General features: G+C 51.6%; 1 protein-coding gene across 7 annotated transcripts in view; it reads right to left on the bottom strand.

Annotated features, from left to right (window-relative positions):
* Nucleotides 1-977: 977 nt before the first annotated feature.
* The window catches only part of SCARA3 (scavenger receptor class A member 3), a 38,693-nt gene continuing 12,328 nt past the window's right edge, over nucleotides 978-27,342 (bottom strand). For 5 of the 7 annotated variants that reach the window (XM_059071342.2, XM_059071341.2, XM_067039963.1 and 2 more), the window contains 5 exons: nucleotides 19,268-19,369; nucleotides 17,944-18,063; nucleotides 16,529-16,627; nucleotides 14,494-15,537; nucleotides 978-2,675 (listed from right to left, as the gene is read on the bottom strand). In XM_059071342.2, the coding sequence (XP_058927325.1) occupies nucleotides 2,224-2,675; nucleotides 14,494-15,537; nucleotides 16,529-16,627; nucleotides 17,944-18,063; nucleotides 19,268-19,369 (1,817 nt within the window). In that variant the 3' untranslated portion in view covers nucleotides 978-2,223. The remainder of the gene's footprint in view (nucleotides 2,676-14,493; nucleotides 15,538-16,528; nucleotides 16,628-17,943; nucleotides 18,064-19,267; nucleotides 19,370-27,342) is intronic. The other 2 variants (XM_067039965.1, XM_067039964.1) reach the window with 1 other exon arrangement.

Raw genomic sequence — 27,342 nt, 5'->3', positions numbered from 1 at the left:
GACATCTGTCTTCCGCCCTAGGGCTGGAACCCTACCATTGGCTCTCCTGGGCCTCCAGCTTGGGGATGGCAGGTCATGACACTTCTCAGCCTTCCTTTCTCTGGAGACTTCTGACTAAGACGCTCCCCCCAACCCCTGCCCCCCCCCCAAAAAAAAAGTAAAAAAGCAAAACAAGGCACAGGGCTTTCACTAGGCCCCGTTTTGCTGACGCATGAGGTTACTATGCTACCATAGTCTGAATGTTTGTGTCCACCCCCCCAGATTTCTATGTTGAAATCTAACCCCCAGTGTGATGGGCTCGGGAGGGGGGGGTGCCTTTGGGAAGGGATTAGGTCACGAGGGTGGATGACCCTCATCATTTATGTTGTTTCTGCTGTTTAGAAGCCATCCAGTCTGTGGTGTTCTGTTACGGCAGCCTGAACGGACTAAGACACATGCCTTGAAAGCCAGACGAGGGCACAGCCCCTTCACACACCCCTGATTCCTGGAACAGGCCTGGCTGATTCACAGGGGACCCAGCTGTCCTTTGTTTCCGGTGGACCCTGGAGGGCCAGGTCCTTTGGGGCAGGTCTGGTGTCCCCCCCCTTTTCTGTTTTATCTCCTTGTCTTAGGGACAAGGCAGGGGAGCAGGGGGTATCACTCCAGTGTCCTGTTTTATTTTCCACTCTCGTTCTAGCCCAAGAGCTCTAGGGCCCTGCTGCGAGGTTAGGAGGCTCACCTCGCTTCCACTGCGTTCCTGCTCGCTGTGGGTAATCCTCAGCTACCCTTGGTCCCTGGCCCTGCAGGACCGCTGGGAACTCCCAGCAGACCTCAGTGTTTCCAGAGTGAAGGGCTGGGGGTCAGACCTGGACTCCACAGGGGCACTGAATATCTAAGGGACCCCTTGTGCACTGGTTCCCCTTCAAAGGCCAAGTGAGGTGGAGCCCCTGAAGGCATCACGGTCCCGGTCAGGCAGAAAGGACCAGAAGACACCTCCCTCCTGGAAACAGCTCTTTACTGAGTCGGTGATACTACGTGGCATGATATCATATGGAGACAGGAGAACTACACGGCAATGAGGGCAGCAGGCGTGCAAGCCAGTTGCACACCTGTTACAAGAAGGGGGGAAGGCTTCCGGAATGGGGAGGGGCCGGTCTCTGGGTCAGGCTGGGGAGGGGACAGCTGTAAGCCCCCATCCCAGGGGTGGTCGTTATCTGTTAGAACACAAAGAAGGGGCAGCTTCACGGTGAGTTTGCCCTTCTGGGGATGTCCCAGTCCTCCTTGCTGCTGGCTGTGCAGGAGGATGAAGGTGGGTGAGGGGTGACATCAAAGGGAGCTGGGGCCCCTCCCCCTCATCTGGTTGAGCTGCCCGTGCAGAGAGGCCTCGGGGCCATTCTGGGTCACGGTGGGGTGAGGTCAGGAGGAGAGCAGGTGGGGGTTGGGGGGGGGAGGGAGAGCGGCCCGGCTGTCAGCCCTCCCCCAGTTGCCACAAAGCGGTCACCTCCCGGATCGGAACGGAGCCTTCTACTTTGGCAGAACATTCCAGGGCCTGGAGAGTGTCCCGGTGCAGGTGAAGCTCCTGCTTGGATTCCTTCTGGAATGCTCCTGAGAGGCGGACGCAAGGATGAAGCGAGGAATTTTCTGGAGATGTGGAAAAAAAGGCTGAACTCCCGGGGGCACAGTGCTCAGGGCCCAGGTGGAGTTGCTCCGTCCTGTGTGAGTTCCCGGGACTCCGCTCCCATGGTTACAGGGAAGGTCTTGTGGTTGCCAAATCCACCTCGTCCGCAATCCCCTGCAAAGCTTTTCCTGGGTCTTTTCAACCCCTGGGAGCCTCAGGGAACTGCCAGCCAGCTAGGATGGGTGTGAAGATGCTAGAAAGACTAGCGCTGGTCACCAATTCAGAGCCAGAATTAAGACCGCTGCCCCGAGGTAGCCACTTCCCTGGCAGGCTCAGCCAGAGGAGAGGGGGCTTCTCCTGCCCTCTCCTCCCGCCCAGCCACGGAAACCCAGTCAGCCCCCCGGCCAGCAGGGAAATGTGCACGTGCGTGTGCACGTGTGTATATGGGGCTGCTTTCTATGGTATAGTCACTCCTGGGAAGCCCGGAGGTGCAGGGGCAGGCCTGGGGGAATGCTCTTTGGGACCAAAGGACCACAGCGTCTGCAGGTGTGGCCTTTCGGGGGTCTCTCTTCACCCGAGCACCCTTCCCCACCTCTGCGTGGCAGTGTCCGGGACTGGGCCACTCCTCAGTAGCGGCTCTGGCTTCCTGGTGGGCCCGGGGGCCCAGGGAGGCCAGGGGGACCCTGGATTCCTGGTTCGCCCTTTGGCCCCATGGGCCCCCGCTGGCCTGGTGACCCTATCTTTCCAGCGATCCCTGGTTTTCCCTGAGGCCCCTCTGGCCCTGGAGACCCTGGGGGCCCCTCTGGCCCTGGGGGCCCCACGTCCCCTTTGGGGCCTGGCTGTCCTCTTGGGCCTCCAGTTCCAAAGCTGCCCTTCGAGCCTTTGAGGCCTGGGAAACCTCGCAGGCCAACCGGCCCCCTCTCTCCTACAGGCCCGGTGTCCCCTGTCTGCCCTTGAGGACCCTGAGGTCCTGGGGGCCCCAAGCTGCCGGGGTCTCCTTTTGGTCCTCTGCTGCCAACAGGCCCTTTCATGCCCACATCTCCCTTGAGTCCTCTCGGTCCTGGAGGGCCTGGGGCACCTAGAGTCAGAGAGAAGAGGGGAGAGGTCAGTCCAGGAGGGCAGGTGTCCCGAGGCTGTCCCGTGAAGTGGACGCTTGGCAGTGGGCACTGTCACACCCGAGGGTCTGAAGCCACAGGGCCCAGGTCTGCCGACTGACTTGACCCTCTAAGTCGGCTTGGCCACCGGTGAAGTGGGGCTGAGAATCTCACCTGCAGGCCGTGAGCCCACCCCGAGCTGACACGCGCTGGCATTTGGCATGAGGCCTGCGCCTGGAGGGCGCTCATCGTTTTGACCTCACGGCTTGGCCGTAGCTCCACCGTGCATTCAGGTTGGGGGCTGAGAGGCTGGACAGCTCTGGGCAAAGGCCACAACCATGCAGGATCATCTGTCCTACTCTGGAGACCGGCCTGGAGGCTTACCCTCATTATGGACTTTGACTGCTGTCCTGACCTCCTGCCCCAACCCCATCCCAACCCCAGGATTTGCCCGTGACCTTTAGGCACCTGGGACCGGGAATGGAGTCAGGTGACATGGAGGAGAAAGCCAAGAAGGTGAAGCCTGAGCATTGGATCGCTCCCAGTGTGAGTTGAGTGAGTGGGGACAGCAACAACCCAGAGAAAGGGCAGCTCCTCCAGGAAGTCCACCCTGACTACTCCAGCATCTTCTCTGAGCTCTTGGAGCTACTACTTTCTGAATCTTTTAGTTGACACATGGAAAGAGAAGTCACAATATAGTGAAAGCAAATCCTTGGTACCTCTCTGGTGGACCCCGCTAGACTGTAGGGCCCCAGGAAGATGGGGGGGACCACGGCTCCCATCCCCTGCCCTGGGCTCGAAGCCCAGGCACACGGCAGGGAAAGCTCAGTATACACTTGAAGAGCGTGATTCACCAAACAGCTGTGGACCCCCTGCTCCTGTTCAGCTCTGGCCTAGGGCCTGGGAGAGACGCCAGGATGGAGACACTCTTCTCTTCCTTGAAGAGCCCAGTCTAGCGCTCAAGTCAGGGCTCAGATGACCTTAATGCCCTTCCCGCCTGCCACGCAGGTCAGTCACCACCTCTCAGAGCTGTACCGACGCTGAGGGCACAGAGCAGAGTGTGGCGTCACTCTGGCCAAGGCGCGTCAGGTGCCCCAGGGTCAGAAGAAAAGAACCCTCTGGCTGAATGAGAACAGGAACTGTGGAGAACAGCTTTAGCCCCCGCGGGGTCAAGGCACCGCAAAAGCCTGCCTTTCTTCGGTGGTCTCGGCACCGGGTCACGGGCTGCCCCCCAGGCCTGGCCTGGGAGATGAATTCTCACACCCATACTTGGCTCTCCCTGAGAGCTCTGCTGTTACCCCATCCCCTTTGTAACAGGATCCTGGAGTTTTTGAGCTCGGTGGGAGCCGGTCCAACTCCTCCATGTCCGAGAGGAGGCATCTAAAGCTCAGAGAGGTGATGTGATAGCCCCAGGGGACCCTGAGCGGAAACCAGAAGCCGGGTGGGCCTCTCAGAGAGACGGGATCTTCTGCGTGGGAGCTGGGAGCCCTCCCAGTGGCCGTGACCCAGTTCTGTGGCCTCGGGGCCCCCTCCCCGCTAACGCAGACACCACTGCTGTCCATCCTGGCCGGGGCTACCTGCTGCCCGCCCCCAGCCTCCCCACACACTCCCACCCCCTCGGTGCCCCCTCTCATCTCCCTCCCGGAGTGTTTCTAAGTGGAACAGAGAGTCAGTGAACCCCATCCTCCAGGGACGATCTAAACTGGGGCCCAGACAGACTCAGCCCCACCAGGGCCAATAAAAACCTTCCGGCCGTTCCCTGCCACCTCCTGCCCATGCCTGCCTCCCACACACAGTGGGGCTGTGGCCTGCGTGGGCTCGGCTCACGTGGCCTGTCGGCGGCACCGGCTGGGATGCCGTCATGGGCTGGCTGGGGTCTGGGAGCAGCTGGACCTGCCCTTGTGTCTGCAGCGAGCAAGCAAGAGTCTGCAGCACAGCAGCCAGAACAACACGGCCCAACGAGGGCACAGGGCGATGCCGGGCAGGGACCACCTGCCCCAGCCCGGCAGGCACGGCCGGGAACCGGCAAAGCCACTGCACCTGTCCTCACCCCAGCTCTGCCCTTGGTGCCTGGGCCAGCCGGGGCTGGAAAAGCAGGGCCATTCGGAGGTGGAGAGGCCCCCGTAGGCTGTGCAAGTGGAAGGGAATCAAGAGGGCGTGGAGTGACGCTGGGCAAGTCGCTGCCCAATCCGCGCTCAGACCATCTGTAACATTGAGGTTGCACTTGACCGTCCCTCAGGGCCCTGTGGCTCCCCGAGGACCCCTCCTCCTGCCTCTGTCCCTCCTGCTCTAAGAACATGGCTCCCAGGGCTTGCCCCAGCTCCCCGGTTCTTCTCTCTTTCTCTATAACCACTGCTGTCGCTTCCACTCTTGTCCCCTGGATGGATGGTTCCCAGCCCCAGCCTGGACTCAGGAAAAGCCTGAGAAATCTCATCTGGACAAGGACGCCCGCAGATCCAGCGGGAGCCCCTCCATCCTTCTGTGGGACCCCCATCCTCCCTGAGCCACCATCTTCGGCGCTCCTCTCTGCTCCCTGGCCCCTAAGGGCACGGCGGCTGCCAGGAGTTCTCACGGTTTCTACGCCAACAGCGGGGTGGGGGGAGAAAAGGCAGAGAGTAAAGGCCTCTCTTTTGCTCCTCCCCTCCAGCCCCCTCGGCGTCCTCTTCCTGGGAAAGCTCTTGGGTGCCTTTCCCTGGCTGGGGAAGGCTGGGTGCCCACGGGCCCAGGGTGTCGTTTTGCGCAGAAGCCTGGGTCGCACTGTCCTCCTCTCTCTCCCAGGAGCTGCAGCCCCTAGTGCAAGTGGAAGGAGGCCCGGCAGGAAAGGGGTCACCTCCCTCTCCACTGCCTCTGCTGACCCTGTCTCTGAGAACCCACGCAGGTCTCCCAGTCAGTGGCCTGGAGGACATCCGGTGGGGTGGCTCCACCTGGGGCAGGACCTGTGTCGCAGGCATTGGCCTCTCTCACTGCCCTGTCTCGGTGTCGGTGCGCCCACGATGGCCCCGGCTCACCCTAACTTCTCTGTGACCTGCCTTCTCGGGTCACGGCCACTGGGAGGGCTCCCGGCTCCCACACAGAAGATGCCGTCTCTCTGAGCAGTGGACGTTTGCCTGCCTAGTCTCTCCTACGTCCCCAGCACCGTACATTGAGACCATCGCCCCATTTTACAGATGAGAAATCGCGATGCAGAGAGTGGAGACTTGCCCACCATCACCAAGCAGGAAGGGTGGTGACAGGATGCAAACCCAGGCCTGAGAGGCTCCTGGTCTGGTCCCCAGACCCCCTCCCACTTCCAGGACCTCCTGCCCTCGTGCCCCTCGGAGGAGGGGGAGGGTCCCCACAGAGCTGGGAAGGGGTCACCTGAAGGACTGTCCTCCTCTGATGAGCTGAGCCTCTGCCTGTCCCTCCAGAGCCAGCCGTGAGTCATGCAGTCAGAGAGGGGAGAGCTGGAGGGACCTGGGTCTGGCCCGGGAGGAAGTCAACAAGCAAAGTTTAGCGGTTAGCGTGGTGGAGGGGGGGAAGGCCTGCAGGCAGAGGCTGACCGGGGTCTCTCCACAACGGGAGGCCCTTCACCCAGCCTGTAACAAGATCTGGGTATCGGAAGGGCGGAAGGGCAAGGTGGGGGGCGGGGAGCTAAATGCTTCTCTGAGCAGCGGGGGCACATTTGAGACAAAGGAGGAAACGTGAGCAGCAGTGCCGGTGGGGAGGTCGGGGAGAGGAACAGAGCACTGTACAGGCCCCAGAAGGCCCGTAATTGCTCAGGAAGCCCCGGGCTGTAATTAGGCCATCCCGGCCCATTAGCGCAGAGCCACGGCTGACCGCATGTCTGGGACAAGTAGGTGGTCTGCTCCTGGTCTGCCCCCGGGAGTGGGGAGAGGGTGGGGGTGTGGGCAGAAGCGCCAGGTCCTCAGGATACCAACGCTGCGCACCCACGGGTAGCGGCGTGCACGGGCGGGGAGGGGGTGGCTGCGGTCCATCTCATGATCCAAAGCAACGTGCCAGCTTACAAAGGGAGGAGGAGACAGAAAGAGAAGGGGAGGCTCTCGGCGGACCGGCCTGGTGCCATGGAAGGCACACACTAGCCTGCGCTTCAGAGGACCTGAGTTTGAGTCCCAGCTCCCGTGTTAACCAATTGGGTGGCTGGGTGAGTCATGTGGCCCTCTTTGGACTGCAGGCTCCTCTTTGTTCGATGAGAATATCAGCCTGGGTCAGGGACTCTCAATCCTGGCTGCTGTCACCTGAGGAGCACTGAAAAAATGCCAGTAGATTTCCATGTCTGCCTATGATGGATTAATTTGTACAGACTCAGCCTCCCACTGAGAAAAATCAGAATCATTAGACAGAATGCCAAGACACCCTTCTGAAAGCTTTGGAGAGCGATCAAGGGCCAGAATCCCAGGGAGAAGGGAGACTCATTGAGGAAAGCCAGACCTTCTTTGCCTCTTTGTCCTCTCGAGGCATTCGTTGACCAGCAATCGGTTTGGGCAGAGAGGCTGAGAAGCTGAGCACGGTTTTCAGCAGCTTCACTGGGGCTGGGGCTTAGGGCTGCCAAGGCCCAGGGCCGAGATTCAGGAGAAAAGGAGGAAAGGAAACTGTGTGGGCACTTGGGGTAAGGACCAGGGGGTGGAGAAGCTGAGCAGAGAATTAGGCTTCATTCCTTCAGTCCTGTGGGGCTGGGGAAACAATAACCGGAGTTCAAGGCCGATAGGTAGTAGTGCCCTATAAACACTCCGCAAGGACTGGACTATGCCCTGGAAGTAAGAATGTCTCAGAAATAGGCCAGGTGTCATGGAAAGCTCTCTCGCAGACACCAGCAGAAGCTGGTGTGATTCTCCTTTTCATGAATCCCCTTTGCTTCTCAATAGCCAGCGAACCTATTAATCCTCCAAGCGGGCATGTCCCTCCCCGCCTCCCCTCCAGGTAGCTCCTCTGCCCTAAACCACAGAATAATTCAAAGTTCTCTTGACAACATGTAAACTCCTGGACACTGTCTGTGGGAGGAGGAAGGAGGTTAGTGCTTAGGGAACGAATTGGTAAGTGTAATCCCTCCTCCTCAGCTTCCGGCCTGTGGTCATGCTTTCATTGAGGCACTCAACGAGCAAATGTTTCCTGAGAACTTTCCAAAGGTCAGGCACTGTACTGGGCACTGATGAGCAAGACAAAGAGCCCACCATCAAGTGAATTAGATTCAGAATCATCCCTTCATTAGGACACCCTTTTATATTTTACCAAACACTGTTCACACCCATCATTAACATTGTTACTCACAACTACCCATGGGATATAGGCAGGGCAGATATTATATTCCTACTTACAGGTGAAGAAGCTGAATTGAAAGTAGCCAAGAGGGCCTCTCTGGTGGCACAGTGGTTAAGAATCCACCTGCCAATGCAGGGGACACGGGTTTGAGCCCTGGTCCAGGAAGATTCCCACATGCCGCGGAGCAACTAAGCCCGTGCGCCACGACTACTGAGCCTGCGCTCTAGAGCCCGCGCGCCACAACTACTGAAGCCCACGCACTTACAGCCCGTGCTCCAAAACAAGAGAAGCCGCCGCAATGGGAAGCCAGCGCACCACAACGAAGAGCAGCCCCCGCTCGCCGCAACTAGAGAAAGCCCGCGCACGGCAACGAAGACCCAAAGCAGCCAAAAATAAATAAATAAAATAAATAAATTTATTTTAAAAAAAGAAAGTAGCCAAGAGCCCAAGGCCACTCAGCAAATAAGCAATGATGCTTTCTTGGCTCCAATTCCCAAGCGATAGTCTTAGGGTATGCACTGTCTAGCACACACACAGAAATCCTCCTATAGAATAGGAAGAAACATTCTATGAGAGGCACAAACACTATAGAAGTACCACAGGCTTTCTGTTTGGCAAATGGAGACTCAGAATTAATCACAGAGCTGGAAGAAGTCTCCGAGAACAGCTGGTCTTATCCATTGACTTACATATGAAACGAAACAAAACAAAACAAAAAACCCCCCAAAAAAACCAGAGGCCCTGAAAGATTAAGTGATTCTGCCTAAAGACCCACAGCAAATTAGAATCCAGGCTCCCTCCCCGGACAGTTTAAGAGCCCCAGAACTTCAGTCAGCACTTGGCACCTTCCACAGTGGCTGTGGCCATTGCTGTCCCTCTTCCTTTATTCTGGAGAGCAGCTCGGCTTCAGCCAGAGGGAGACCTCATTGCCAGCCCCAGCGTGAAAGCCTATCAGCACCTGTCTATGAATGAATGAATGACATGTTCCTGTAGGAAGGGATGTTCGTTTTGTCCCTGAAATTTTCTTTCAGATGTGAGAGACTTTATATGTGGTGATTTAACAACCAAGAGAAATGTTGCCCAAAGACACAATGTAAACAAATATGCAGAGGTTGAACTGAGAGTCAAACGTAGCTCAAAGGGATGTCCCACCTTGCTCTCCAGTTCGGATGAGGTTCTTTGATGAGAGCTCTGCCATCGTTAGGACAGGAGCAAATATAAAGTCCCATGATTATTGTTGGGTTATACTTAGAGTGAGGGTCTCAAATTGTTCCCTTACTAACACTCTTGGTACCATTTCCTTCTTTTCTAGTCTGTCCCACACGTGACACCTAAGCAGGACCTGAGTGGAAAGGCCTTTTTGGTATCTGCAAGCTCGCACTCTCAGTGTCTCCTCTTCTGGCTGGGCACTAGACGTGTGAGTCTCAGAGCCATGGCAAGGGGTCAGGATCTTAATCATAGTGTGACCTTGAGCTATCCCTTAACCTTTCCCAGTCTCAGGTCATCTTTCTGTAAAGTAAAGACACCAACACCTGCAACACGTCTTGTCCACAAAGGTTGTCAGGCTAGGGGAGGGACAGACTGGGAGTTTGGGATTGACATGTACACACTGCTATATTTAAAACAGATAACCAACAAGGACCTACTGTATAGTACAGGGACCTCTGCTCATCATTCTATAATAACCTAAATGGGAAAAGAATTTGAAAAAGAATAGATACACGTATATGTATAACTGAATCACTTTGCTGTACACCTGAAACGTACACAACATTGTTAATCAACTCTACTCCGATATAAAATAAAAATTTAAAAAATATATTGTGAGGCTAAAATGAAACAAGGTGCACGAACGGGCTTCGTCATGATTGAACACAACCTAAGAACAACAAGATTACCAGAGGATGAACCACGAGAACTATCTGCTAATGCCGTCTCTGGAACATTGCCTCCTAGAAGTCACACAGATACGTATTTTAGATGAAATGCTGTGGGACTCTTTCAGTTACTAAGGAAATACTCAGTACCTGGCTTTGTTGCCAGAATATGACAACAGGCAAACAAGATCTTACCTCACCTCCATCCCCTGCAACACCGCCAATCTAGAGTAAGGAAAATATTAGCAGAAATGCTCACTGATATAAAATGAAGGTAACACAGGTTTGAAACCAAATGGTTAAAGAGAACCAGAGAATCAGAGAGGTTGGCTCCAAGTCTGAGCTCTGCCAACAGTGCTGTCTGGGATCATGGGGCCCTCCCTCCTGTCTCCTGGAGCTCCTTGAAGGATCAGGCCCAGACTTCTGCCCGCCCCCCCCCCAAAATGTGACTATACATTCTAGAACCTCCAGATCTCAGTGGCTACTTATTCTATTCTCTAGAGCCAAGAGCTGCTACATTTTCAGGTAGAACACACTTCCCACAAAGACACGCACTTCCTGGGGAAGGGTCCAGGAAATTGAGTATAGCCATACAAACTCCCGTATGGAATCCCAATTAGGAGTCTTCTGGGCCATTTTCCAGGAGAAAAACTATTGGACATACTGCTGTGAAGGACTAAAACAGAAAGGTCACGGTGTTTGTTATGGGCTGAATTGCGTTCCCTCAAAATTCACATGATGAAGTCCTAACCCGCTCTGAATATGACCTCCCGTGGAGACAGGGCCTTGACAGAGATAAGCGGGTTGAAATGTTGTCATTAGGGTGGCCCCTAATCCAATATGACTGGTGTCCTTATAAAAAGAGGAGACTGAGACACAGAGACACACACACACAGGGAAGATGTTATAAGGAGACACAGGGAGAAGATGGCCGTCTACAAGCCAAAGCCTGGAACAGACGCTGCCCATATAACAACCCTCAGAAGGGACCAACACTGCCAACACCTTGACTTTAAACTTCCAGCCTCCAGGGCTGTGAGATAAGAGATTTCAGTTCTAAGCATCCCCAGTCTGCGGTGCTTTGTTACGGCAGCCCGGGCGGACTAATATAGGGTTTCCTTCGGGATGAAGTACTCACAAGCAGAAGCCACAGAGAATTTCAAGTCAATTAAAAGAGTGGGCCAGGTAACCAACCTTTGATGTGGCATCAAAGGGGAAACTGAGGGCAGAGCTGTCCCAAGGGGAGCAGGAGGTCAGTCCCTTTTGGGGAAATGGATGGACGGTAGACGGCAACAGAGCACAGAAGCTCCACCAGGAAGCCTTGCTGTCGGCAAGGAGCATCTCTCGTTTGCTCAGGTGCTTTTAGGGGAATGCGGGTCTCAGGTGACTTTGGAGGAGGAAGCCACTCAAGGCAGCTCGCACAACATGGGATCTGAACCACCTTGCCTGTGAATCCCGTCTCCTCTCCTTGCCAGCTGCGTGAGCTTGACTAGACCTCATCTGGCAGCCGGTTCTTCAGTTTCAGGGACCATGGGAATTAAAGGCCATAACGCATGTGTTCAGGGTCTTTGCATGTTTGCTCCTCCACCGGGAGCGCCTCTGCTCATCCTTGCCAATCCTGCTCTACCTGACTTTCTCCCCTGTTCTCAGGCCTCATTTCTTTCTTCTTTTTTTTGTTTTTTTTTTCTTTAGCGGTACGCGGGCCTCTCACTGTCGCGGCCTCTCCCGTTGTGGAGCACAGGCTCCGGACGCGCAGGCTCAGCGGCCATGGCTCACGGGCCCAGCCGCTCCGCGGCACGTGGGATCCTCCCGGACCGGGGCACGAACCCGCGTCCCCCGCATCGGCAGGCGGACTCTCAACCACTGCGCCACCAGGGAAGCCCCAGGCTTCTTCTTCAGCCACCCCTGTCATCAGCCAACGGGCTCATGAACAAAATGGCCATGGTAGCAAGGATGGAGCTTATGCATGGGTTCAGCAACACGGATGGACTTCAGTCACCAAGGCTGACCTGGCTACAGCCACTGCTGAGCGCCCAATCTGCCAACAGCAGGGACCAGCAATGAATCCCCAAAATGGCACCATTCCCCGGGGTGATCAGACAGTTACCTGGTGGCAGGTTGATTACATTGGACCACTTCCATCATGCAGTGTCTTGTTCTTACTGGTTTAGACACTTATTCTGGATATAGAAGTGCCTTCCCTGCATGCAATGCTTCACCAAAAATACCAGCCATGTACTCGCAGAATGCATTATATATGGTATTCCACGCAGCATTGCTTCTGATCAAGGAACTCATTTCACAGCAAATGAAGCGCAGCACTGGGCCCATGATCGTAAGATTCACTGGCGTTACCATGTCCCCCACCGTCTTGAAGCAGCTGGCTGAATGGAAGGGTGAAATGGCTTTTTGAAGACTCAGTTACGGTGCCAGTTCTGTGGTGATACCTTGCAGGGCTTTATATGCTCTGAATCAGCAACAAAAACATGGTGCTGTTTCTCTTACAGCCAGGACTCATGGGTCCAAGGATCAAGAAGGGGAAATGGGGGCTTCCCTGGTGGCGCAGTGGTTGAGAATCCGCCTGCCAATGCAGGAGACACGGGTTCGTGCCCTGGTCCGGGAAGATCCCACATGCCGCGGAGCAACTAAGCCTGTGAGCCATGGCCGCTAGGCCTGTGCGTCCAGAGCCTGTGCTCTGCAACGGGAGAGGCCACAACAGTGAGAGGCCCGCATACCGCAAAGAAAAAAAAAAAAAAAAAAAAAAAAAGAAGGGGAAATGGGAAGCCACCACTCACTATTAACCCCAGTGCCCCACTGGCAAATTTTTTGCTTCTTGTTCCCAGAAACTTATGCTCTGCTGGCTTAGTGCTCTTAGTTGCAAAGGGAAATACTTCTGCCAGGAGATACGATTCCATTGAACTGGAAGTTAAGACTGTTGCCTGCTCACTTTGGGCTCCTCATGCCTCTGAAAGAACAGGCAAAGAAGTTACTGTGCTGACTGCAATGGTTGACCCTGACTGCCACGGAGAAATCAGACTACTTCTCCACAATGAAGGTAAGAAAGAGCATGTCTGAATCTAGGATATCACTTAGGGCGTCTCTCAGTATTTCCATGTCCTGGGATTAAGGTCAATGGAGAATTACAACAACCCAATCCAGGCAGGACTACTAATGGCCCTTCAGGAATGAAGGTTTGGGTCACCCTACCAGGTAAAGAAGCACAACCAGCTGAGGTGCTTGCTGAAGGCAAAGGGAATACGGAATGGGTAGTGGAAGAAGGTAGTTATAAACACTAGCTGTGACTGTCTGACCAATTTCATGCGCGAGGACTGTAATTGTCAAGCGTATTTCCTCATTGTGTTACGATTATATGTTGACATATATGTATATATATATCTTTGTTTTATTCCCTCTCTTATCCCCTTACCGTGTAACAAAAACTACAAAATGTATTGACGTTATATCACAGTATTTAAATATTGTTAACTTTATATCATAATATTTAAGTTATGGGATATTAAGAAGAGTAAACATCACTCAAGGACTTTACCTCCTCTTCTGGGGAAGGGGTTAGTGCATTTGGGGTTATACTCAGGATAGTTATATCATGTATATTAGGCAGAATTATGACCTTGTTACCTTCTTCATTTGGAGATTAAGTATGATTTAAGGAGGTGTGCATGGGTGTCAGGTTGATGAGGGATGCACTTGTGACAGTTCATTTTTGTGTCAACTTGACTGGGCCACAGGGTACCCAGATATCTGGCCAAATATTATTCTGGGTGTGTCTCCATTGTGTCTATGGATGAAATCAACATTTAAATCAGTACTGAGTAGGAACTCTGCTCAACATTATGTAACAACCTAAATGGGGAAAGAATTTGAAAAAGAACAGATACATGTATGTGTATAACTGAATCACTTTGCTGTACACCTGAAGCTAACACAAAATTGTTAATCAACTCTACGCCAATATAAAATAAAAAGTTAAAAAAAAAAATCAGTAGTGAGTAAAGCAGATTGCCCTCCTCAGCGTGGGTGGGCCTCACTTAATCAGTTGAAGGCTGAATAGAACCAAAGGCTGACCCTCCCCTGAGTAACAGAGCATCCTCCAGCCTGACAGCCTTCAACTGGCACGCTGCCTCTTCCTGGTTCTACAGCAGCTTCCAGCCTTTTGAGTTGAACTAGGACATCAGCTGTGCAGATTTTGGATTTGCCAGCCTCCAAAATCACATGAGCCAATTCCTTATAATCTCTCTCTCTCTCCTGTATCTCTGAAGAGCTCTGCCTAAGACAGGGGTGAGATGGGAGGAGAAGAGGGCACCAGAGTGACAGGCATCTGAAGGACAGATGGTTGAGAACACCAGTAAGGGGGTGGGAAGGGAGAAAACAAAAGGAGACAGAGTTTCCGAAAGATGAGCTCTACCTATATCGCCCTGTGGGCCCAGTTAAACAGATCCACCCATAAAAATCCAAATTGAGGAGCCATACACTTTTCCAAAAGAGGTTGGCAAGGACGTAAAAGCTGCCAGTCACCCCCAGGAATTTGCTGCAGGATTGTATCAGCCCACTGAGATTTTTGCCCCAAACCAGGTCCTTCTGTGTTCCCCAAGGTCACCGAGTCCCTGTGGGAGCTCCCCCGGCAGCCCGGCCCAGATCTGGCTCTCACCTCGTAGGATGGTGACGTTGCGCAGGATCTCCCCGTGCTGCGTGTCCACGGCCTTCATCTCCTCCACGATCATGGACAGGTTACGGACGTTGAAGTCCAGGCGGGCGCTGAGCAGGCCGAAGCGCTCCCGGAGCAGGTCGGTGGTGGCCAGCATCAGGGAGACGGTCTTGTTCAGGTAGTAGAGCTCCTCGGCCTGGGTGTGAAAGCCCAGCGTGCAGGAGAGCCGCACGTCATCCAGGTACTTGAGCATGCTGTACACGTGGCTGTCGGTGGAGTTGATGTTCGTGAAGATGGTGCCGATCTCGATCTCGTGGGAAGCCATGCGTCCTTCCAGCGTCTCGAACCTCTCCACCGTGCGGTTCTGGGCGTAGTGGGTGTGGTACTGCAGGTCGTGCATGTTCTCCTCATGGTCATCCAGGAAGGATGAGATGTTATCCAGCTGCAGCTGCAAGCCCATGACCTGCAGCACCAGGTCGTGCATACTCTCAGAGTTCTGGCTGATGCGCTGGGAGGAGGCTCCCAGGGTGGCCTGGAGGCTCCTGACCGCTTCTCCCGTCTTGGCCGAGGTGGCGCGCAGGCTGCTGAAGAGCCGCGTGTAGTTTTGCCAGTCGGTGATCATCTTCTGGAGGGTGAGGGTCTCCTCGTCTGTCTTCCGCTGGATGCCGTGGATCCACTCAGAAGTCTGCCCCACGGTGAAGTTGATCTGGTGCATCGCAGCCTTGACGTTGTAGCACTCCTGGGTGAGGTCCTTCAGAGAGAGGTCCAGGCCGGCTGTGGTGGCCTGCCAGCCTCTCACCTGGGCCAGGAAGAGCCCCAGAGACTGGTTGATCTGGTGGATGGAGAAGGAGCAATTGCCCATCTCCTGGGAGATCTGACCGCTGGTGGTGGAGAGCAGTTCGTGGGTCTGGGAGGTCTGGTCCAGCTGGACCTCCTGAGCCAGAAGCATCTTCTGAATTCCCTCCAGCTCCGCCTGCAGCTTTCTGATCTCTTGCCCCAGCTGCCCAGCCTCATGGCAGAAAGAGCAGTTGTTCGGGGCTTTCAGCTCTTCAGGAGGAAGGGACAACATTTTGAGTTGCTGAAGGATCACGGGACAAAGGTTGCTTCTTTAACATTTCAGAGCATAATGAATTGGCAAGTGGCTTTCCTATCCCTCTTGCTTTCCTAAGACCTGCTATGAAATCCTTTTTGGAAAAGTCTTGCCACCTCTATGCAATCTTATTTCTACCAAATGTATTTACTCTGACCTGAAACGTAGGCTTTAGGATATTTTCTCCATCTCACCACCAAATTCTTGAGAGTATGTATCTTCCTAACTTTCCCGAGGTTGCCAAGAGCCTCCCATTTACATTTTCTTTTAAAAATTTCTCCCCACATTTTAATATTTGTGCTTATTTGAGCCTGTCACAAGCTCGTGGAGGAGAGGGTACAGGGATGGTTTACCCCCTGTGAGTGATGAGAAATGAGGCTCAGAAAAGCGACTTGCCAGATGTCACTCAGCTAATTAGTGGCAGAATAGGACTTTCTCTTCCCACCAAGCAGACCCCCTCTAAACCCTTCTATTATGGCTCCTTCCGTCTCATTCTCAGGACGAGAACGTCCCTTGTGAAAGCAAGAGATAAAGAGATAGTAAATTGTGCAAACATTAAGGCAGTGATGAGGAAAGGGCCGACTTGTCAAGAGCATAGGGAAGATCTTAAAAAATAATTTCAGATATGTGAAGATATTTGGCGAGTGGACTGTCCTCGGCTTGCTTCTCTACCTGGAGGCTCTGGCTAGATCCATGCCACTCACAGAACCCCAAGCCCCATGCCTGGGTGCATCCCAGGGTAGCAGCCCTCGTTGGCTGGATGTTCTCCAGCTGGACAGGGAGGCCGGGAGCCATGGCTTGTCTTTCCCTCGTGCCTTGAAGCTTGGTGAAGGCTGCCCTGCTCCAGGGCACCATGGCATGGGAGGAACCCCGCCCCCCCACCCCCCCCGTTAAGTAATATCGGCCTTCTGTCACGGCCATCAGCACATCTGGACGCTGGACACTCACCCAGCCCTTGGAGATTTTCCTGCATAGACACAAGCTTCTTGTCATAAAGGGCCTGGGCCAGGGAGATGTCTTCTGAGAGAGAGTCCACTTTCCTGAAAACTGCAGGGGAAACAGAGATGAGAAAAGGGTCTTAGCTCAGAGAAACAGCAGTCGTTTGTTGAGAAGGCAAACCATTTATCAGCCCCTCTGCGGCCCAAACCATTCACTCTTCTGTGGGGCTTCCCAATGGCCCGAGTCGGTCACACATCTCTTAAAAATATATATCTGTGTATCTATGTATCTATAGACATAGATAGATATAATCTTTTTATATATCTCCCTTAAGTGTATATATGTGTTTATACATATATGGGTATATATGTATATATTAGAATATGTAATAGTACATAAATTATACATATACATATCTAATTTCCACCCCCCTCAGATTTTAGAACTAGGATCTGACCACAGGGTAGAATGGGGACAGATAAGAAAGGAATATAAAAATTAAAATTATCCTTAATCCTATCCATCTCCGTGCCTCCTTTGCCTCACCTGAGTCCCAGCTTTGTCTCTAATATCTAGTACATTGGAGCAAACAAACCTACAGGCTTCCCTTAGTAAAAAAGCTTTTTTTAAAATCTGAAGCTAAGAATGGAATGAGATTGCAGTAAGAAACTTTCAATTTTGTTTTCACTTTTTAAACATAAATTGTGTTAGTATCCGGAAGGCAGAAGTTACCTGAAACTGGCAGCACGCCGTCACCTGGGTCAGCCACCAGCCATACAAACTGCTGAGTGTATGAGAACCACCAGACTTCAGATCCCTGGGCCTCGCTGGCAGGGCTCTGACTTAGTAGGTCTGAGGGAGACCCAGGAGTTTGCATTTTAACAAATCCTGGGGGCAGCCCTGACGCAGGTACACATCCAACCTCACTTTGAGAAACACAAAGGCGATGGAAAGGGCTTAGACATTGTCTGATCTGGTGATTTCAACCCTGGATGTACACCAGAATCATCTGAAGAGCTTAACTACTGAATTAATTCCATTATCCGAGGGGGGGGGGCCCAGGCATCCATATTGTTTTACAGCTCCCAGATGATTCTAACATGGGGCTGAAACTGAGAACTACTATCTAGTCCTAGCCTCTCATTTACCAGTAGGAAAACAGAGGTCCTGAGAGGGGAAGTGCCTTGCTCAAGGCCACACAGCTAATTATTGACCAGAAGTTACGATCTAGTCTTTGCAGTTTGAACCAGGCACTAAGAGCCCCTAGTCAGGAAGATGCTGGTTCTGGTCCGTGAGCCACAGAGATCTGTGTTTGTCTCTGTGGGGAGTTTTGGCACTGAAAGGACCCCCGATGAGAAACTCCCCCGCAGCCCCAGGGTGGAGAGCCCCGGACTAGCGGGGTGCTGCTGGCAGCCTGCACTCACCCAGAGAGGCCAGCACGGCCACAGCCACCAGGAGGAGGGCCAGGAAGAGGTAAAGGATCCGCACCGACGTGTGCAAAGACAGGTTCTTCTGGCAGCGGCTGCAGCGGGGCCCGGGCCGGCCTGTGGAGAGGGGCGACAAAAAGAGGCTGGTGGCAGAGGCCGCGGCTAAAGGGTCAGTTCTCCTGCTCTGGCCTGTCTCGTCCCGTTTTGAACCAGCCTCAGAAAGGGAGCTGTCCTGGATCCTCACCTCTACCCACTTCACTGCCTTTTCTGGAGGTCCTAGAGCTTTTACGAATAGGCAAGACCACAGTCAGGAACACCATCTTTCTGTCTCCATGGCATCGCCATTCAGCCCGTGGTGCAGGAAAACACCTCTTTGCCAAAACAGCGGCCCACTCACAGGGCAGCCAGCCTTGTCTCACCATCGGGTGACCAACTCCTCCCAGTTTGCCTAGGACTTTCCTGGACTTTAGCAGTGAGAGTCTTCTGTTCTGGGAACTCCTTGGTATTGGGCAAACCAGGATGCTTTGCCAAGACCGTCTCACTTTTAAAGCTGCAAGTCACGCATCCTGGGAAACCCCTCAGTCCCAGGCCGGCCAGAAGGTTGGTCGCCAGTCCCCAAACTTTGCAGGTAACCAGAAGTTCTCCTGGAAGCCAGACGGATGATTCCAGTGTATCCGCTGGTCCTTGTTATAGAGGGAGGTTGGAAGAGGTGTTCCTGGCAGCTCTGGGAGGCGGCCATTGGCCAGCGGGAAAGCTGTGATGCTCCCAGCTGTGAAATTTCTAAGATGGATGCAACTTCAGCTGCACGTTATGAGTACCAGGAATGTTTAAATACCCTGATGCCCGTCCACGCTCCGGACCGAAAGAGATCAGAATTTCTAAGGGTCGGTCTCAAGGCGTCCCTGGGTGGTTACAAGCACAGCCAAGATAGAGAACAGCTGCTCTAACCTATACTGAAACCCACCAAGAGGCCCTACTGCAAGTAACAGTTCAGAGGGCGTTGGTTTCTCAGATCAGCCACATGCCAAGCTGGTCCTGTGGGCCTGAGAAGGACGGGCCACTCGATGGGCATAGGATACAACGAAGGGGACAGTTCTGGGCCAGCTGGAAGAGAGGCCCTGGGGGAGATGGTCCCGGACAGGTCTGAGGAGGAGCCCTGGAGACAGATGTCACGTGTGTCAAACTTTGACTTCATCTGTACCGCATAACCCAGGCCCGTGCAATGCTTCCAGGGAGCAGCGGGGAAGGAAAAAGCCAGGACTTTGAAGCCATGCGGACAGACAAGTCTCTCCCCAGCCTGGGATCAGCCCGGAGCCCTTACCCTCCTGTGTGCACGGGAAGGACGGCATGTCCTCGTCGTCATCAGCTGCCAGCTCCTCTTCTGTAACACACAGCGCATCTCCGTCGCCAGCGGCCGACCTCACTGTGATGGAGCCAGAGCTGTCAGACCCAGGCTGGGGGGCCACACCCACCCCTCTCCAGCTGCCCCATTCTTTGACTGTCCTCACCCCCTGTCCCCACCCCCGCCCCTGGGTCCAAGTCGGCCCCCCTGAGCTCCAGGTGACCTGACAGCAAGCAGAGCAAAGAAGGGTGGAGGTCAGAATCAAGTGGCTGAGGAACTGGGAGGTCCCAACACCTCTGGGGGAGGAGAGTTCATGATCTCTGGCAAACTGGTAAAGACACGCAGGCCAGCCCAGGTGCCTTCTCCATCTGTGCCTTGCTCAGACCCCTGGGGTGGAGTAAGAAGAGCTTGCTTGATCTGGCTCGGCACCCTTCCATTCCCTGACACGTTGTAACCGAGGCAGGATTCTGCTTCTGCAGGGACAAGGGCGAATGTGGCCCCAGCCCAGTCCCCGCCAAGACTCTGCATCCAGCCCAGCCGGGGGGATTCGGAGAGGAGGAGCTGCCAGTGTGAGGAGGCACGGGAGGGGCACAGCCTCTGCCTCACACGTTGCCTTGTGCAGGACGTGCCGGGGGGTGGAAGGGACCGCGGCAGGAACAGATCTCATGCCGGAAGGCTGATTCCATGCTCGTTCCCTGGGATCACGTGCTCTCTAAATAAGACCTAAGTGATGTATCCCCTCATTCAGAAGATTGCTCCCATTCCCCTAGACACTGCGTAGCCCTTCCTCCCTACAAGATCTGGTCTTTTTATGAATGACCAGAACAAAGATGTCCAATATTACAGAATGAGCCGGACCTCCAAGTGGGTGTTTGAGAAATGAGGCGGTCTGCATCGAGCTGAGCAGGGCTTTTGTGCTGGGAAGTCGGGGTGCAAGCTTATGATGACAACTAAATTGCTTGGCAGATAGTTGGAGGGGTTTTTTTTAAGCTACGCCTAGAACATCCAGAGGCAATAAAAGAAAAGATCAATACATTTGACTACATGCTAGTAAAACAACACTTTTGCATGGCCATAAAAGAAAATGACAAACAGGGAGAAAATATCCACAACATACATCACAGTTGAAGAGCTAATATACCAAACTTATAAAGAGCTTTTAAAAATCGAGGAAATAAAGGACCAAAAATCCTACAGAAAAATGAACAAAAGATCCCAACAGGCAATTACGAAAAGAGATATAAAAATGGCCCCTGAATAATTTAAAAGATGTTCAACTTTACTCATAAGACAAATGCAACTTAAAACTACACTGTGATAATATTTCTCACCCATCCCATTGACAAAGATGCAGAGGACGATACACGTCGTTGGCCTAGGTGGTGGGCGGAGTTGGGGTCTGAATGCAAAATGGCCCAAAGCTTACGGAGCAGGGGTTTAGCAGATGCATTTACCCTTTAACACAGCAATCACACTTATATGAATTTGTCCAGAATATAGACCTCCAACAATCTGAAAATATATGTGACAAGGTTATTCATTACAGGATTACCTGTAATTACAAAATTTGGAAACTATCTAAACGTACAACTATAGGAGATTGGTTAACATACGATGGCGTGTATACACGCAACGGGGCTCAGTGCAGCTATACAAATGAATAAGGAAATCTCTATTAACCGATGTGGAGTCATTTCCAGGAGATATTAAATGAAAACAGCAAAGGAGCACATACGGTATGTCACTTTTTTGTAAGAAAGAAGGGAAAATAAGAAAACACGCACATATCTGCTTATCGTTAAAAGAAGATAAACAGGAAGAGTAAACCGAAAAACAATGAAGTTGTTTTCTACAAGGGATGGGGTGGGGGAAAGGGATATACAAAGGAGTCACAGTTCTCTGAATATAATTTTTTGTATAGTTTGACTTCTGAAAACATGTTAGTATTTTACATATTCAAAAAATTCAATTTTTTAAATAAAAAATACTTGAAACCAAATAAGTCTTGCTTGCTTGAATGAATACAATAAACATACTAAGTGGGGAAAAAAAGGAAAGAGGAACTAATCTAAGTAAATTATGACACAGTTTGGACTCTGTAATCTCAGTCTAGGATGTGATAATGTAGGACTGGGGAAGAAGTGCAAACAAATCTTGAACTTCTAAAGCAATTTTATTTCTTGGTGTAGCATGGGTAAAGCAATTCTGAAGTTATTTTACATTAATTCAAGATTCAGCAAATAGAGTAAATGCATAGATGTGGTTTGGACCCAGGGTTCTTGCTGTGAAAAAAGGGATACAGAAATATACAACGGGAGAGACAAATAAGAACTCCTTGGAGCTGGACTGAAATTTGAAGGTATCAGTGGGAATTAGTAATTTCTAAAATATGTTTATGGGTGTACATATTTGTTTATGTTCATATATATGTATAGATGCATCTATATTTGTAGCTATGTGTATGCATATAACTTTGTTTGTTGAAAGGTCCAGGAAGCAAAGACACCAAAATAGCACTGAACACCCCTAGCAATCCAATTGGTCTCTAATACCATTTCCCAGTAAAAAGAACCCAGGCTTCTTAAAGAAATGGCTGATTTTAGGGTTGGGGCAGAGGGTAGGTAGAAGGTGAATCTAGAACATCTTGCTATTTCAGAAATTAAGGGAATGCTCAAAAAAAAAAATGATAGGGGCATATCAGAAAGAAATAGAAACCAGCCTGAAGATGCCCCCACTGGCCAAATCTGGAACAATTTGAGCACTAAAATAATTAAGTATAATAACAAAATTACAAGTCATTGAAAAAACAGGAATCCATACCAATGACAGACAGACAGACAGGTTGGGAGAAGGGAGGGCTCTTCTTACTGCTGGAGTTGGGAGATCAACACTCTGAAATCATCATGGTAAAGACCAGATCAGGCAAGAACCATGAGTGGATGCCACCTCTTGGGAAAATTTTGATGAAGAACAGCATATATGTATGCTTACGTATAAGCCTTTATTCATCGCCTTAAACTGTCTGCTTACAGACTGCTTGTTAGTTGCAAGGGAGGAAAAAACCCAGTAATTACATATTGGGGAAATCAGGCAACGCTGACCAGCACACACCATAATTTACGTAATTTGCTGGCCAAGAGTGCATAACTACAATCGAATCATGAGGAAACATGAGAAAAACACAATGTAAGCATTGTATTTTAAACAGTTGGGGGGGGCTGTATTTTTCAAAAATATTAGAGTCAAAAAAGACAGTGAAAGGTGAAAAGACATGACAACGAAATGCAATCCTTAATGTTAAGCAGGAGCCTATGCTGGAGGGAAAAGAAAATCCATCGAGGTTATTATTTGATCAATGAACATTAGAATACATATGGTACATTAGATAAAGAATTGAAGCACATTCATGTCATAATTGTACCCTGATCATATTCCTGTTCTTAGGAAATCCACACTGAAATATTCAGAAGTAAAGAACCATGATGTATGTAACTTGCCTTCAAGAGCTTCAGAAAAAAATTGTGTTTGTGTGCATATGCAATAAGTGCATGTATGAATAATACTGCAGTGAAAATCCTTATATGTAAAATGTTATGCACATATAGGACTTTCTTTAGACAGTTTTCTAAAAGTGAATTGACTGGATCAGATTGTAAGAACATTTTAACGCTCTAGAAACAAAGGAACAAACTGACATCTAGAAAAGGCATACAAATTACACTTCCACCCACATAGCATATGAACATATACTGATATACTAGTCTTTCCCCAATGAGTCTTATAAAAAATAAATGTCTTGGGGCTTCCCTGCTGGTGCAGCGGTTGGGAGTCCGCCTGCCGATGCAGGGGACACGGGTTCGTGCCTCGGTCCAGGAGGATCCCACATGCCGCGGAGCGGCTGGGCCCGTGAGCCATGGCCGCTGAGCCTGCAGGTCCGGAGCCTGTGCTCTGCAGCGGGAGAGGCCACAACAGTGAAAGGCCCACGTACCACAAAAAAAAAAAAAAGAAAAAAAAAAGAAAAAAATGTCTTTATGAGTTTAACTCAAAGAATCTCCATATTTTATTTTGCACATTTAAGAATTATTAGTGAAATGGAACATTTTCAAGTGCTTACTAACCATGGCTTTCCATGAATTAACTGTATGAAGGCTTTGCCCATTTTTCTGTTGAACAGTTGATTTTTCTTTTCACAGAAGGTTTTGATGAGAGCATAACTTATCATCATGTGCCTTGCAGATGTTTCAAGATATTTATTTCTGAAAATTGTTAAAGCTTGTGTGTGCATAGCTTTGGGGCCACCATAATGCACTCCAGGGGGAGGGAGAGGGTAGGGAGGTGTGGAAAGGCATTCATACTGTAGCCCCTGATTAAACAGTGCATCCTGAGGGGTCTGTGTTCAAGACTCTTTCTTCCAGAGGGCATTTCCTAGACTTTTGCCAGGTGCCAGGGGAGCTACCCATCTGGGACCACTGTGGTTTGATTCCTTAGATTGGATCACCCAAGTGTTCACAAAGAATATATACTAGATCCCCAGACCAGCGGAGGGCAAGCCTGTGTTAACCCAGCACCGCCCCTTTCCCCTCGCCCGGATTGTCTGGAGATATCCCATTTCCTTGTCAGCTCTCTAGCAGGTAGATTTCGCATCTAGCCTCTTTCCCTTCCCTTTCCCCCTTTTCAAGGAGCAGACTGGCTGGGGTGAGGCTCAAAATCGTTAACCACAGGTTTGGGCGCTGACCAAACAGTAGGAAGGCCGTGGCCCATCAGAAAACACTGGGGCCAAAAAAAAAAAAAAAAAAAAAAAACCCAACCAGAATGGCTGTCCCAGGTGCCAGCACCTGGAAGCAGTATCTTCTAGGGTTGGAGTTTTATGCTGGGAGGTCTTTGGTTCAGCAAAGGTCCACAAGTGCCCCTGTGCCTCTCATAGCCTTGTCTCCTCCTGCACCCAAGACTAGAGATTCCTAACATCCAGCTCCTGCATTTGTGGACCCGTTTGGTTTCAGTTCTTAATTTTAAGGGGTTTTTTTTTGGCTTGGTTCCTAGGGATTTCCCTTGTTTTCTTTCAACTCTAGCTATGCATTTAGCAGTTTGCTTGTAGTTTATCAGACACTTAAACTCTATAACCCAGGAATATTTTAAGTTGGTAATGCTAGAAGTAGAAGCTCCAATTTTTGTTTTTCTTCGTTCCCTTTTGTCAAGTGATGAAGGGTTGGATCTTGCCTTGGGGCAATCTTCATAACGATGCTATAAACTTTAGAGTCCAAAGTACCACTTTCATAGGCAAAAAGACTGAGGTTCAGAGAAGTTAAGAGAGTTGCTTAACAGCACCCAGGATATGTGGTGAAGCTGAGATCTGAACTCAGAAGGCTTCTCTACCGCACCCACTCCCCCCTCAGAGTAACGAGCCAAGGTTCTACAAATGCTAAGAATCCTTGCTCATGGGACTATGAGGTGAGCGGGTAGACATGAAGGGGGCTGGGCCCAGGGCTGGGCATGGCTCTCAAGGTCCTCTGGCAATGACCCGGAAGCAGCCTCATTTCCCAAGTGCTGTGCTGTCGTGACCACTGTGACCTACCCGGGAGCCGAGGGGCAGAGCAGGCAAAGGAATGCCCGATAAGCGAGGGCAGCCCTGAACGGGCTCAGTTGGGGAGGGGCTGTGGGCAGCCCCAAATTAAAGATGCCACCATCACTGCCATGAATACCCTCTGCTTGTCCTCCAGGTCACGACTGACAGGTCACCTCCTAGCAGTCTTCCTCGAGCTCCCAGACTGGAGGAGGTCTCTTGTTTGTTACATATTCTGCCACGTGGCCTGTATTTTCCCTTTGTGGAATGCAGTATACCTGTTATTATTTATCCAACAGCTCTCTTCCTCAGTGTTTAAGATCTGAGGGTGGGGACTGTGTCTGTCTTCTTCTCTGCTTTATACCCAAAGCCCCCAGCACAGGGATCGGTACAGACAAGTGCCCAACAAACACCATTTCGCATGGGACTATGAATGGTTTTGTGTTACCCTTCCTCTAGGGGGTCTATGCTTGCATGTGTAATCATGGAGAAGCCTGGTGCAAAGACCAAGGTCGGCCCCCTACCCTCCGAGACTCTGAGCTAATGCGGGGGGAAGGCAGAGACCTGGGCTCATACCCTTTATCCCCACAACTAGCCTGACAAGAGAGACAGGGTGAGAAGTTATTCTCCCAGTTTTGCAGATGGGGAAGCTGAGTTAGGGGGAGGAGGTTCTCTTTGAATGCCTGGCTAAAGCCACAGGGACAGCTCGTGATGAGACAGCCTGGGACCTGGGACCCTTTGCTGCAGTGCTGGCACCTGGACAAAAACGGCTCCTCCAGCAACAACATACAAAGAAACTATAAGGAAGGGCCTAAAAATAACTGCGTGCAGGCACAGTTGGGGCAAATTATGGACAAAAAGATAACGAAGACCAAAAAAAAAAAACCCCAACTGCCACTTCTGAAGAGCCGGAGGCGAAAACAGGGTGTCGGGAGCAAAAGCAGGTACTGTGCATGCCCCCTGCACGCAACACCACCTAAGGGGTGGGCAGAACTCCTAAGCCACCCCTCCAGCCTGCCCCATGGACACACCCCTACCCTCACCCCATATAAGAAACAAGCTCACACCCCACCCCCGTCGGGGAGCAAGCAAGGAAACCTGTTGTTTCAGGGGCCCCAGTAAAGCGTTGCCTGAATTTCTTGTCTGGCCTCTGATCAATTTCTATTGACTGGGGAAGGCCAAGAACCCCTGATCCGTAAGAGTGGCAAAGCCTCCTGAATTTCATGCTTGAGTTTCCTCTCCACAGTAACAAACTGCAGGTAGCCTCTGTGTGATACAGTTAGTGTGTTCTCGTGTGTGTGCGTGCGTGTGTGTGTGTGTGTGTGTGTGTGTGCGTGTGCATGCTTTGGAGGAGGCTGGGTACAGTAGCAGAGGAAGGCTGACATGACTGGTACCCTTTATACGTACCCTAAGAAATCAACCTCTTGAGCCCCGCTTTGTGTCTTAAGGCTGCTACCCTATCATCAATCTGCTGACAGCTGAAGAGGATAACATGGCCTGGGATGTCACCAGGACTGCCATCGCTTCCCCATAAAGGAGCGCCACAGGCGAGGCGGTGCCTTCTGTGCTGTGTCAGACCAAACCCCCGCCCTAACTAGTGGCACCCTCTCACCCACAGATGATTTCAGCCAGAACCACGCTGTACCCTGTTGCATTTACAGCAGCCCCGGGGGGCCCCTCAGGGAGGTATTTCTTCCACTACTCGGGGCAGAGACTCCTCCTAGGCCTGTGTTTCTCAACTCTCTCCACCCCTGGTGGTGCTTCCGTGCCCGACCCTGTGACTAGGCCTCCTCCCTCTTCTGGCTCCAGGGTCAATTTCATCACATCCCTGTTTATAGCCTTTGCAGGGAACCTGGGAAGACTTAAATCAAGCAAGATGGACACCAACCTTCAGCAAACACCCCCTCGGAAAGCACGCAGCTCTGTCATAACTCTGCTCTCCCGCTGAGAGCCCCTAGATTGGCAGTCATTAGCAAGTGAGAATTCACCGAGGCCCGTCTGATACTTTGCGGAGCCGCCCGCCGGAAGGGGACTAACGGCCAGCACGATCTCAGCTCTCTTTAGATGAGGGGCTTTGCAAATCTTTGGCCCTATTCCCTTTTTCCCTTTGCTGACATCACAGCTCCATCACTCACAGCCCCACCTCTCCCCACCGCCCCCCCCTCCCCGGCTCCCATCACCAAAGAGATCTTCTCTTTCTACTCCTTCCAACTTCCTGTTTGCTAGCGCTGAGCCACGGACCCTGGGGACCCCCAATTTACCTATGTCTGGAACGCTATAGCAACTGTTCCACTTCAGCCTTGTTCCTCTCAATGAGGACATAATCCAAAGCTTTGTGAGGCTCTTAGAAGCCAAACCCTGTGCAAAGCATGGACTTATACTCACGTTGCACCAAGACTGAACCAGTCAGAGGAAGGATGAGGAAACGGACATAAAGAATTGAGAAGAGCTGGGCTTGCGGACACAGAGGCTGTGACGATTAGAGGATGATTGA

Source organism: Kogia breviceps, chromosome 8 (genome assembly GCF_026419965.1).
Source record: "Kogia breviceps isolate mKogBre1 chromosome 8, mKogBre1 haplotype 1, whole genome shotgun sequence".
Lineage (NCBI taxonomy): Eukaryota > Metazoa > Chordata > Mammalia > Artiodactyla > Physeteridae > Kogia > Kogia breviceps.
The sequence above is the reverse complement of the archived record's forward strand: the minus strand, read 5'-3'. Positions and strand labels throughout refer to the sequence as shown.